Genomic DNA, 13,963 nt, shown 5'->3' with positions numbered 1-13,963 from the left:
GGGGGAGGGGAGGACAATGGGGGGGATAAGGACACATATGTAATACCTTAATCAATAAAGAAAAAAATCAGTAAAAAAACAACATTATTCACTGTAAAAATAAATAAAATATACCATGAAGTATATTAAAAAAAAGGCATTTCAATACAAATGTACCTAATGGCCATTATCCATCATCATATGCATCAAAAGCTGAATGGAAACACTTGAATTAAAGCCTAAAGTCATTCAGTCCAAGTCTCCTTCGCACATTTTCAGTTATTTTGGAAGTGACCTGCAGAGTCAGCATGAACTTTCTTGCAGCTCTGAGTGCTTTGTAATCATTTGTGTACATCTGTCCTCACCCGTGTCCCACCCCCAACACCGTGGGCTGTAAAGTATTTAAAGGCAGGGCCTGTATCTTATTTCTGAATCGCTGATGTCAGCACAAAACAGTAGACATAACTACTAATAGAAATAAATGGACAGCGACTTGTTTCCTCAGCTTTGAATCTAAATAGATGTGTACCCCTAAGTAAGTCATTTCACCTCACTGAGACTCAGTTTCCCCAGTTGGGTCCTCAAGGTCACCCTCAAACTCTGACAACCACTAGTCCAGTGGTTCCCAACCTTTTTTTGGTCATGCCCCACCTAAGCATCCCCGTGACATATAATTCTTATTATTCAAAAAGTGAACTTCTATTCACGTGGAGGAAGCCTAAAAGGCCATTAACTTGGTCTAAACAAGCTTCCAAAGAACATGACATCTATGAAAGAGAAAAATAAAAGAACAAAAGGGCAGTTGAAGTACTGAGGAAGAAATTGTTAAAAAAAAATAATAATAATATGAAGTGATATGAAAAAATAGCAAATAAAGTTTCAAAACTGGAATGCATAAATATATCACAATATATATTTATATACTGTATATGAGGCCCTTAGAACCACAAGAAATGCAAAAACTTCACTGTTAATAACTCATTCTTGAATTGCCCCCCTTCAAAATCAAATTGCCCCCCTGGGGGCGTGTGCCCCACGTTGGGAACCACTGCTCTAATCTGAAATGCTGTGGGGATCTTTCCATAAACCCCGCGTTCCCAGCAGGCTACCCGTGTTGATTAAAAGAAGGGGTAAAAAAATCAATGGGAAAACACGTCCTGAACAGGTTTCCTGTCCTAAGGGTGGGCGCCACTGCCGACCACTCACCCTCCTTAAACCAGGGGGCCATGTAGCTCAGGATGTAGGTAGGGTCCAGAATCTTGGTGACATAGTCCCGGAAGGCGTGCAGATTCCGCCGCTCCTCGGCCGTCATGCCTGCAGCTGGGCTCCCGCAAAGGCCCTCCTCACCAGCGCCCCACTTTTAAAGCGCACAGCGAGCAGGAGGCGCTTTTTCAGGATGCCGGCGGGGAGAGGCAGAGCTGCCGGGGAAATCGAAACCGCAACTAGCGGAGAGGGGCAGGGCAACACCAGGGCGCAGCCTCCCCGCTCCGCCTTCCCCACGCGGTTTCCCTTTCCTCTCCAGCTCCCTGCTTTTCCCACCTGTGGGGACCCGAGGGGATTGCTTTTTTGATTCTCATTTTATCTTATTTTTTTGTTTTGCTAATATAGGGGTAAAGTTTAGATTAAATAAAGTGCACAGATTTGAAGGGTACAATTCTGAGTTTTCAAAAACGTTTACAGTGGAACCGCTTCCCCCGGGTTGTGTGGGCGTATGTTTAACTTCACAGGAAACTGCCACCTGTTTTCCCAGATCCTTACCACTTGCATTCCCACCCGTAGAGTAACAGGAAGGAACTAGATACACACCCAGTAAATACACACCCTGGCCAGTTTTCTTGTTTATGTAACTTGGTGTATTGTGGTTCTAATTTTTAACTCCTCGATAATTAATGATGTTGGGCACATTCTCATGTACTTATTGGCCACTTATCTTTTTTTTTTTTTTGGTGTGTGAAGCATTTGCTCCTCGGTTTTGCCTGAGTGGTTTTTGTTTGTATTATGGATTTACAGGTTTATTTATTTATTCTGGAAACAAGCCCATTGTCAAATATATGTATCCCAAATGTCTTCTCCTAGTCTGTGATTTACCGTTTAATTTTCTTAAAGGTGTCTTGAGCAAAAGTTTGTTTTGGTGAAATCCAAACCAGTTTTTTCTCTGTGTACTGCTTTTTGTGTCTTCTAATAAATCTTTGCCTACTCCTAGGTCATTAAGGTATTCTTTGTCTTTTATTTCTTTGACATTTAGGTCTATGATAATTTCAAATTAATTTTGTTGTGCTATGAGGTAGGGGGTCAATGTTTCATTTTTTACTTCTAATTGTTACAGCACAAAGTATTTCATTTGTTGAAAATTTTTTCTGCTCCCATTGAATAGCTTTGGCACCTTTGTAAAAAAAAAATCAATTGACTGTATGTATGCAGGTGTATTTTTAACTCTAGTTCCATTTGTGCGCTGACACTGCTTTATTCTGCTTTGTAAAGATTATACTGGATCTCTGCATTTTGTTATGACATAAGAATAAATGTCAATTTCCCCAGCTTGCCACACACACACACACACACACACACACACACACACACACGTGATTAGGATTTTGACCAGGACTGCATTGAACCTATAGATAAACTTCGGGAGAATTGACATTTTAACAACATTGAATTCTAATCTATGAATTTGTTTTCTATACTTTCTCTCAGTAGTATTTTAAGTTTCAACAGTACAGGTTTTGCCCTGGCCAGTGTGGTTCAGTTGGTTGGGGTGCTGTCCTGTATACCAAAAGGTGGCCAGTTTGATCCCTGGTGTCAGGGCACATACTGGGTTGGGGTGCATGAGGGAGGTAGCTGATCTATGTTTCTCTCCCTTAACTATTTTATGTTCTTTGATGCTACTCTAAATAGAATTGTTTCTAAGGTTTCATTTTCAAATTGTTTGTTGATAGTAGATAGAAATACAAGTTTTTTTTGTTTTTTTTTGACCTTGTTTTATGCAACATTGCTAAATTCACTTATTGGGTCTAGGAATTGTTCTGTAGATTCCTTAAATTTTCCTAGGTAAATAGTCATGTAACTTGTGAATACATGGTTTTTACTTCTTCCTTTCCAATCTTTTAAATTTTTTAAAAAATATTTTATTGATTTCAGAGAGGGAGAGGGAAACGGAAATATCAACAATGAGAATCAGTAATCAACTGCTTCCTGCACGCCCTCTACTGGGTATTGAGTCTGCAACCCGGGCATGTGCCCTTGACCAGAATCGAACCCCAGCACCCTCAGTCTGCAGGCCAACTCTATCCACTGAGCCAAACCAGCCAGGGCTCCTTTCCAATCTTTATGTCCTGTATTTTGCTCCCTTATTACACCACCCATGACCTCCAATAACAAGTTGAATTAAAGTGGTGAGGGGGTGACATCCTTATTACTAATTTCAGCGGGGAAATGATCTGTTTCACTTTAATTACAATGTTGGGCATAGGTTTTTCTCAGATGCCCTTTATCAGATTGATATTTATTCCAGGTTTACTCTGCTTTTTGCATAAATGGGTGTTGAATTTTTCAATTTTTTTTAAAATGTATTTTTATTGATTTCAGAGAGGGAGAGATAGAAACATCAATGATGAGAGAGAATCATCCATCAGCCTCCTCCTGCACACTCCTTAATGGGGGTGGAGCCTGGAACCTGGGCATGTGCCCTTGACCCGAATCAAACACGGGACCCTTCAGTGTGCAGGCTGATGCTCTATCCACTAAGCCAAACCGGCTAGGGCCAAATGTGTGTTGTTGTTTTTTTGCATCAATTGAGGTGATCATATATTAACAAAGTGAATTTCATTGATTTTTAAAAAATGTATTTTTATTGATTTCAGAGAGGAAGGGAGAGGGAGACAGAAACATCAATGATGAGAGAGAATCATTGATAGGCTGCCTCCTGCATGCCCCCCACTGGGGATTAAGCCTGCAACCCAGGCATGTGCCCTTGACCGGAATCGAACCTGGGACCCTTCAGTCCTCAGGCCGATGCTCTATCCACTGAGCCAAACCAGCCAGGGCGAATTTCATTGATTTAAAAAAAAATATTAAACCAACCTAATCTCTGGGATAAATCCCATTTGGTCATGATATAGCATTTTTAATTCAATTAGCTTTTTTTTGTGTGTTAAGAGATATTGGTCTATTTTTCTTATAATGTAAGGATTATGCTGGTCAAGAGTTTGTGTAAGGTTGGTACCAATACTTCTTAAATGTTTAAGAGAATTCACAACGAAACTATTTGGCTTGGAGTTTTCTTTGAAAATACCTTGATTCAATTTCTTTACTAGATATACAGCAATTCTGATTTTAAATTTTATCAAGTCAGTTTTGGTAAGTTGTGCTTTTTAAGGAATTTGACCATTTCCTCTAAATTATTAGATTGGCATATTTTTAATATTCCTACTGATCAAAAAATCAGTGTTGCCAAGAATTTAATAAATTTTTTTTCAAAAAATCAACTTTGATATTTTAAAAAAATTATTTTGTTTTCTATTTAATACATTTCTAATCATTATTCTTTTCTCTTACTTCCTTTGGGTTTAATTTGCTTTTACTAGTTTGTTAAGGTGTAAGTTTAGATTACCAATTTTATACATTTTTCTTTCCAATGTAAGTATTTGAGGCTATAAATTTCCCTTCTCAGCTGAGTTCTAGCATCCCCATCTCTTGATATTATGCTGTTTTCAATGTCATTCCTTTTTAGTGTATATTATTCCTGTGATTTCTTCTTTAACCTATGAGTTAATTATAGAAGTGTGTTTATTTTTCAAATATTGGGAATTTCCTAAACATTTGAGGGTTATTGACTTCTGATTTTAGTGTTGAGATGTTCATTATGTTTTAAGACTTTGATCTTTTGAAATTTATTGAAACTTGGTTTTATAGCCCAGCATATAGACTGGATCATCATTTAAGAATATTTATGTTGCAGTTCTTGGGTATAGCTTTATAAATATCAATTAGGTTAAGTTACAGTTGGCTCTAGTCTCCTACATTAATACTTACTTTCTGTCTACTTGTTCTGTCAAGTACTGACAGGGGGTGTTAAAATCTCCAACTATGGATATTTATTTGTCCATTTGTCCCTTTCGTCCTATTGGTTTTTGCACCATAATCTGATAGCTGTTATTGAATGCATAACATTTAGGGGTGTGATGGTACCATGTATTAAGATGGGGTTTCATTGTGTTTAACTGAAAACATCATGTAAAATCAGAATGTGGAATAAAATAGCATTAAGTTTGGAATACTTAAGAAAAACTACATTTTATAATTTTAAAATATAGTCCTTGGTCAACTAGTCTTCCCATAATTTGTCATCAATTTCTGAACTTATTAAAAATTGTCAAATCAATGTTAGATTCTTGTCATTTTAAACCAGTTTCCTACTGCCCTTAAGATAAACACAAACTCTAAACATGGACTACAAAGCTTGGCCCCAAAGTCTTTGTCCTTTAGCTAACCCAGTCTTGGACTACTTCAGGCTTCCCTTCCGCCTTTGGACCTTTGCACATCTTTTCCTTTCATAACAACTCCATGTCTACCTATTTACTGGATTTCAGTTCAATCATCACTTCCACCTGAGAGTAGAGCCCTATTGTATGCTTTTAGAGCAAATTATACTTTCTCACCAGAGAACTTAGTTATATGTCGTCTGTTTTGTTCTATCACTGAATCCCTAGTACAGAACCCATCACACAGCAAGTATTCCAATTTTTGTTAACAATGAACATGGCAGCAAGGTAAATTTGAAGGCTAAATTTAGATTTAATCCAAGTTCTGCTGTTCACTGGCAATCCTACATTCACACTATAGATGTAGAGCAATTTTTATCTCTAAAACTGGATAAAACATAAACACAGTCACTTTGTGTAAAAGAACTACCAATGTAAAAGTCTGGCAAGGGTTTTTGTTTGTTTTTTAGTAAGCTAAATGCCACATAACTGCATTTTTCTGTAGAAGGCAAATAATATACTTTTCACAATCAGGTTAAATAACTAAAATAAAATTGTGAAATGCACCTCACCTGAAATTCAGAATTTATAACACAAGTATATCCTTAATTATTTTTCAGTAAAATAGTTTGACTTAAAAATTTATCAGCCACTCACTATATAGGAAAATTTCTACATTTTAAAGTGTTACTGTTTATTTTTTTCTTTTGTTGATTATACACTTTTTTACTGGCAGATCAGATAAACAAGTATATAAAAGAAATATTTAAACTATTCTTTTGGCAGAGGATAAACTGTGCAGATTAAATGTCTCAATTTAATCTTAAATAATGGTTTGGAATCATACAAATTTTTAAGAAGAAAAATAAAGACTATCTAAACAGATTCTCTTAGTTTATAACACACTTCCAGAATAACTCTCAGAAAAAAAAAATTCAAAAATACTCTACTTTAAAAATGTCAATACCATATGGCTTTATGAAATAACTTCTAAAATTATATATTTTTATTTAAAAAGGATCCCAAGTTTTAAATAAACTGCTAGCAATAACAATTTCTTCACTTAAAAGTGCATATTTGAGGGTGCGACATACTTTTTGAACAAATAATTTTTACAAATTTTCAACACATAAAAAAAAATAAATCACAAAATATTTTTAAGGGGGAAAAGTTTTCACCAAAACTCATCTTTATATAGATTGCAATAGATGACATTTTTCCTTTTTCTTCTTTTTATAGCATCAGAATTCTCAATGAGGTGCTTTGGCAGTTTTAAGATATATCACAGTCTCCACCAAGACATACTGGCATTAATGATTTCCGTGGAGATGACAATTGCCTTGTTGACTCAGTGTGAATAGACACATTTCTGGGCTGGTTCTCCAAATCAGCAGCAAAGGTGCTCTCTTCTCTTACATCGAGAGTTTGTTCAAGTGAAGCTGGCTGGAGTGGAATATTATCTACAGTTTTGTTGGCATTATTTAAGTCATTAAGAGTGGTAATATCACACTCTTTGTCCAGAACACTGACTTCATCTTCTATTGTAACTATATCTTCAGTTTCAAATGTTTCCAAAGGAGCCAAAAATTCACTTTGTAGAGGGTCTTGAGGACCACTATTGTCACATTCTGTATCCTCCTTTACTTCAGAATCCTTATCACTATCACTGTCAATGGTAATTACAACTGGGGAATGTGAAGCATTATCTCCATGGTGTTTCTTATGCTTCTTCTTATGCTTCTTCTTTTTCTTTTTATGATGTCTATTTGTATCAGTAGCTTTCCCTTCATAAATTATCTCTACACTTAGGCTCCGGGTCCTCCTTTTCCTCTTCTTGTGTTTTGTCTCTCTGTCTGATGATCGGCTATCTGAAAAACTATCACTCTCATTTTTATAATTTCCACCCAATTTTGATGAAGATTTTTGGCAATGACCTTCCTTTACTTTAGAAGTAAACTCACGAGATGGTTGAGCCACTTCGTTAGTACCCTCCAAATGCCGTGTTTTGTATTTTCGTTTCCCTCCAGGCTTTTCATTTCTCACCCGGTCCGGCCCTGTAGATGCAGTCTTTGATCTATTACTAGATAGGCTCCTTGACCTGCGCCTTTCATAGTAGTAATATTTTCTTTCACTGTGATTATTTTTTTTCCTAGCATTTGTTCTTTCAGAAAAGGATTGAATTCTAAATTCTGGACTTGAAGATTGTCTGGAATAATGAGCTCTAGACAGAGTTCTCCTCCTATAAGATGATTCATAGCCATCTCTATCCTTGTTTCTACTATAGTAAGTATACTCCCACTTATATCTCCTTCCATAATTATTTTTTAAATAATAATGATCTCTAGTTCTGCTCTGTGATCTTCTTTTACTATGATCACTGCTACGAGATCTTGATCTGCTTGTGCTTTCACTACTTAGAGAAAGAGTTTGGCTTTTTCTCGACCAACTACTATCTCTAGTTCTTGATCTTTTTTTGTCTCTTCTACTTCTAGGTTTACTACTCTCCCTGCTTCTGGATCGTTTTCTTTTCATTCTTTTCTTTCCATGATGCCTTCTACGATTCTTCTGATCATGCCCACTTCTACTCTGGGAACGTGAATCTGAACTTCTCGATCTTCCTCTCCTTCTGTGTCTATGGTTATATGGGGAATATACTCTGTCTCCTCTGACAGATGAGCTCAGGTCTCTGGGAGAGGACAATGATGTACATTGTTTCTCTTCCTTCTTTGACTTGATTCTTGTACTGGAATCACAATGACCTTTATTTACTTGCTCATCCTTTCCAAGGACATAGCGTGGAGATGAACATCTGCTAACATCACTATCACCAGAACTGTAAGATTGTTCTTGTTCTTGCGTCTTCACAGTCTCCATTTTCTCATAAGAGCCTAATTCCTCAGAATCCGAGGACAGTTCAACAAGTTCTGGAGTCCTCTCAGCTAGTGGCTTAACAAACCCAACAATGACACAATTATCTGAAGAAGAATCACTGTCATTATTTAGGTCCTCATTGGTTTGTACTTCCTGTATCTGAGATGTGGCTCTTTCTGTTACAAGTTCTTCATCTGAACTATCAGAAGTATTTAAAAGGGAAGACATGACAGCATGTACTTGCTCTGAGCTTGAGTAAGATGGCCCTGGCGTCTCGTCATCCCATGGTGCCCGACTGACAGTGGCCACATTAACATCCATCTCTCGGGTCTCAGCCTCATCTGGGGAGATTGTTATGACAGAAGAATCCGAATGGCTACCTTCTTCGTAGGAAGGAGCAGGGCAATCATAATTAGCATGCTGATCAAAGGCTGCCATGTTAAAAGGAGACCTAGCAAAACTGATGAATTCATGTATAAAATGCTCAGTCCGATTAAGTAAAAATGGCCTTAAATCAGACACAAATGCCTGACTCTCCAAGTCATAGCGAGTAACATTACTCATAATGATGTGCTGTACTATATTTACTAAAGATCCATGAGCTCCAAAAAGAACTGTAAGTTCGCGTTTTAACCAGGGGACTAATCTGTGAAGACAAGCTGGATTTCTACGGAAAAATTCAGCTGAAATATCCCTGTAGCGACCACCATCTTCAATATTTCTAACACGAGCACCAGCTCTATAGAGAGTTCGCCTAAAATTAATAATATCTTGTTCTTGAATTTTCCGCAAAGATCTTTCATCTGTAGTAGTTGGCCTCCTTGGAATCTGTCTCATAAATTGAGAAATTTCACCATCTCTGGGTCTTGTAGAAATGCCTAACCCTTCAAATAATACTCCACTATCTGGTGGAGTTGTTGTTCTTCTATTCATGGTTCTACTGGGTGAATAAAAAGAAGCACTTCGTTCTCTTGTCATAGTTGTACGATAGCGAAATCTTCGACCATCAGGGGTGGCAAAAGAACCATTACATGATGAAGGCCTTAGGACGTACTCTTTGAAGTCATCTTCTGCCCTCACAGAATGGAAAATAGAATCAAAGGGCTGTTTACATAGCGGACATTCAGCTTTGTTTTTAGACCACTCTTGTACACAGCGAAAACAGAACTTATGTAAACAGCGATCTAAGTAAGACACATTATCAAATCTATCCAAGCAAATAGGACACTTAGAATCAGGAGATGCATCAGCTGGTACTGTCTGTTGCAATTTGCTAGTGCCAGCTTTAGGTGAAAAGTTGTCCATTTTATATTCCTTAGCTGCTGATGCCATTACCTGTAAAAGGGAAAAATTTACATCAATAATCCTGTAAAAGAGAAATGACCAAACTTGCAAAAAAAATACAAACATACTTTGGTGAAAATAGTTCAGTAGTTCATTATCTTTAAAGGGGCAGTGTCACCTACTAACATAATACTTAAGTACAAGTTCAAAAGACAAATTGTCTGGGTTTGAATCCTGATTCCAAATTAGCAGTATGCCTGTACAAGTTACTATCTCTATGCTTTAATTTCATCTGTAGATTACTGCATCACAGGGTTTGTGAAGATGTAAAAAACCCTTAGAAAAGGTGCCTAGTACATAATAAGCTCTCAAAATATTATATAACACTCTGTTATTCTTTTAAAAAATAATTTAGCCCTAGCTGGTTTGGCTCAGTGGATAGTGTCAGCCTGCGGACTGAAAGATGCTGGGTTCAATTCCAGTCAAGGGCACATGCCCAGGTTGCAGGCTCTTTCCCCAGTAGGAGACATGCAGGAGACAGCCGATCAATGAGTCTCTCTCATCATTGGTGTTTCTATCACTCTCTCCGTTTCCCTTCCTCTCTGAAATCAATAAAAAAATATTTTTAAAAAATAATGAGAAATATTTGATATATACAAAAAAGTACAAAGAAAAATATTCCAAGTATCCATGTATCTACCACTCAGATTTAACAGCATTTTCTCTGGTTAGTCCAGATTTCTAAAAAAATCTCCCTTATGTACCCTCCTATCCTCTGTAGAAAACAAAGACCCCAAAACATCAAAGTCCTCAGTTGGTGTTATTTCTATGTATAGTTTTATACCTTTCATATACATACCGCAAATAATAGACTACTGATTTATTTGTGGTGTTGTATATGCACCTTTAAAAATAGCTTTAGTAATAACTTTCTATGGTGACAGGTTATTGTGGTAATCACATAGTAGGTATATAAATGTTGAAATACTATATTGTACACCTGAAAAATAATATTGTATGTCAACTATACTTGAACTTAAAAAAAAAGGATTAGTGAGATAATTTGCATACCAGAAAGTTCACCTGTTTAAACCAATTCTGTGTTTTTTAGTGAAATATTCTTTTAAATACAAAAAGGACTTTTAGTGAAAATTAAATTAAATACTAAATGTAAAACCACTCAAGGGCAGTACATGGCTCACAGCAAATGCTCACTAAATATTATTATTATGCTGTGATTATTATTACTACACTATTGTTACTATGCTATTATAGTCAGTTAATCACTGATTTCCTTTCAACCCCCTTAAACAGCCTTTCTTAGCCTTTTTATTTAATCGAAAGTCAGCCAAAATGTATCCTGAATTATGCTTTCAGTCCCTTTCCCTTATTATCTTTCCCACAAGGATCATTAGAATCTTAAAGATTAGTTTTGCTTATTTTAAATTCATCAGTTTATATTGCCTATAACTTAACAAATGAATTTGCCAGAGCTGAAATCTAATTTGCATTACATTTTAGCCTTATCTTATAAAATTCATCTAGCTGCATTTTACACAAATCATTTTATATATGTTAAATATTAGTTTCTTCCTTTATGTTTTCCTGGGCCTATTATTAATCTTAAAAAAAAATTTTTTTTTTAAATTGATTTTAGAGAAGAGTAAGGGAGAGGGATAAAGAGAGCAGCATCAATGATGAGAGAGAAAATCATTGATTGGCTGCCCCCTGCATGCCAGGAATTGAACCTTAACCACCTAATTCATAGGTCGATGCTCAATCACTGAGACAAGTGGCCTGGATTATTACTCATCTTTCTCTACTCCTCTATCACAGGAACTCCCACCACTAGTCAACTACTGTCAAGTTAGTCAAAGAACTGTGATTTTCTAAACAATAGACTCATTGGTTACACCAAGTTCTAACAAAAACAAACAAACCCCACAACAAAACTCTGAAATTGTAAAATAAGTATTTCATCATAGATTTCAAATTAAATGTGCTCATCTAGGGCATCTTAACTTTCTCAGAGCAGTAACTTAATAGGAACTCAGTGCTGAACAAGTTTCTTCAAGGGGTCCAACTATTTCTAGTTTTCTATTTTCTACAGTGGAAATGCAAAAATCACCATTGTCCTTAAGAGAATACAATCATAAATATAGAACACCAATCGTTTTTCTGTCAATATATTTACATTCTGAAACCTTAATATTGCATACATTTCTCAGCATTTCCTCCTATGTCTATTTTTTATTCTCCTACTCAGGAAAAAAAACAGACAACAAACCTTTAGGATAAGACACAACTAAAAAAATTAGCCTGCTATATTTGGTCAAACATTGAATTAACATACCCCTAATGCCTTGGCAGCGACAGACCAAATGATTTCGAGGGGCTTATACGAGAGGTTCCCCACCCCTGCTCTCTATATAATAAAGGGGTTATTAGACTTTTAAATACATTGTTTCTAATTTTTTATTTATTGATTTTAGAGAGAGGAAGGAAAAGAGAAGCATCTATTTGTTGTTCCACTTATTTATACATTCATTGGTTGATTCTTTTTTTAAAAGATTTTTTAAATTGACTTTTAGAGAGAGCAAGAGAGAGGAAGAAAGAAACATCGATCAGCTGCCAGGTTCGAGCCGAAACCTGGGCATGTGCCCTACACCAGCCAGGGCCATTGGTTGACTATAGTTTTGCATGTCACTGATTAAAAACAAATGAATCTCACCCCCAATCTTCACCACAATTAAATTACCTACCAAAACTTCCATTCACTATTCACTTCTATTCACTAAGTCACTATTTGCCTCATCTCAGTCCCGCCCCCTTCCAGTGTAGGAAACTGCAGCCCACGAGGAAAGCCACACTGACCGACTGGGCGAGCCCGGCCCACAGTGCCTAACACCGCACGGACAACTCCATCAGTCACGGACTCTGTCCACGCTTCCTTTGGTTGAGAACTGCCACCGGCCAGGATCTAACACAATCACCACGTGCATTACATTATCACAACGAACTAAAATACTGTTATTCCCATTTTACAGACAGGCTCAGAGAGGTTAGAGTGGTTCTCAACCTTCCTAATGCCGCGACCCTTTAATACAGTTCCTCATGTTGTGGTGACCCCAATTTCATTGTTACAAATTGAACATAATTAAAGCATAGTGATCAATCACAAAAACAATATGTAATTATATGTGTTTTCCGATGGTCTTAGGCGACCCCGGTGAAAGGGTCGTTTGACCCCCAAAGGGGTCGCGACCCACAGGTTGAGAACCGCTGGTTAGAGAATCCATCCGTCACACCTCTGAGAGTGGAAACGCCACGGTTCAGACTCGAACATTTAGTGCTGGTCCCCCCCTCCCTCAGAGACCAAGGTCTTCCCAGGACACGGCTCGGCTTGTCGCCCTCCCCACCCCAGCACCGATCCACAGGTGCGCTGCAGGTGTCCGTCTGCCCGCCGTGCCCGCCGAGGCCCGGACGGCTTCTCAGCTCCCGAGTCTACGGAGTCTACAGGCCTCCCTCTGGAAGGGAGCTCCTGCTCGCCCTGCCCTTCCGACCCCCGCGCCCCATTGTTCCCGACCTCACTCACCTCGGAGAAGGTCGGCGAATGCCGGGCTGGGGCACTGGTGGCCAGCTCCCGACGGCCGAGGAAGCCAGGTCGGTGACGGCAGGATCCGCGAAGGCGTACCCGGCGACTTCTCCGCGGACCCTCCGGCGTCGGAGCGTGCGGGGGCGCTTCACCCTCCTCGCGAGACAGCGGAGACCCCGGCGGCTGTTGCGACCCCTGTGACGTAAAGCGCTCATCACCAATGGTAGCTGGGAGGCGGCGGCAAGAGCCCAGCCCACCCCTAGGCCCCCCGCGCGTCAAAACAAAACACCCGCCCGCGTGACGCATGCGCAGTAGGAGGGCGCCGGCACCGAGGGCGGAGCCAGGTGCGCTCGGCCCTTCCCCCCGACCCGCCGAGTTCCTCGGAGGAGCGCGTCGCCGACCCTCCCGGGCAGAAATCCCAAAGCTCCCTCCCCATCACCGACCTCGATGCTAATCTCTGGAGGTTACAAAGGCAGTAACTTAACGTTGGCTCCTAACTTGGCAGGGAAACACGATAACTAGCTGGTCTCCTCCAAACCTCACCAAACTTTGCGAGCAGTTACTAAAAGACTCTAGAGCAGCGGTTCTCAACCTGTGGGTCGGGACCCCTTTGGGGGGTCAAACGACCCTTTCACAGGGGTCGCCTAAGGCCATCGGAAAACACATATATAATTACATATTGTTTTTGTGATTAATTATGCTTTAATAATTATGTTCAATTTGTAACAATGAAATACATCCTGCATATCAG

The 13,963-nt window shown here is 38.7% G+C and overlaps 2 protein-coding genes across 3 annotated transcripts in view; both read right to left on the bottom strand.

Annotated features, from left to right (window-relative positions):
* The window catches only part of DDX58 (DEAD (Asp-Glu-Ala-Asp) box polypeptide 58), a 22,589-nt gene extending 20,104 nt beyond the window's left edge, over positions 1-2,485 (bottom strand). Inside the window, exon 1 of one of the 2 annotated variants that reach the window (XM_014534255.1) lies at positions 1,186-2,485. In XM_014534255.1, coding sequence (XP_014389741.1) covers positions 1,186-1,291 — 106 coding nt within the window. In that variant the 5' untranslated portion in view covers positions 1,292-2,485. The remainder of the gene's footprint in view (positions 1-1,185) is intronic. The other variant, XM_005859564.2, reaches the window with a different exon arrangement.
* Positions 2,486-5,905: 3,420 nt separating this feature from the next.
* TOPORS (topoisomerase I binding, arginine/serine-rich, E3 ubiquitin protein ligase) overlaps positions 5,906-13,963 on the bottom strand; it is a 28,661-nt gene continuing 20,603 nt past the window's right edge. The window contains exons 2-3 of the mRNA XM_005859559.2: positions 13,213-13,407; positions 5,906-9,668 (exon numbers count right to left, since the gene is read on the bottom strand). Of these exons, the coding sequence (XP_005859621.1) occupies positions 6,735-9,668; positions 13,213-13,407 (3,129 nt within the window). The 3' untranslated portion in view covers positions 5,906-6,734. The remainder of the gene's footprint in view (positions 9,669-13,212; positions 13,408-13,963) is intronic.

This window comes from Myotis brandtii, unplaced genomic scaffold (genome assembly GCF_000412655.1).
Source record: "Myotis brandtii unplaced genomic scaffold, ASM41265v1 scaffold1270, whole genome shotgun sequence".
Lineage (NCBI taxonomy): Eukaryota > Metazoa > Chordata > Mammalia > Chiroptera > Vespertilionidae > Myotis > Myotis brandtii.
Note: the sequence above shows the minus strand (reverse complement) of the source record. Positions and strands in the feature narration are given on the sequence as shown.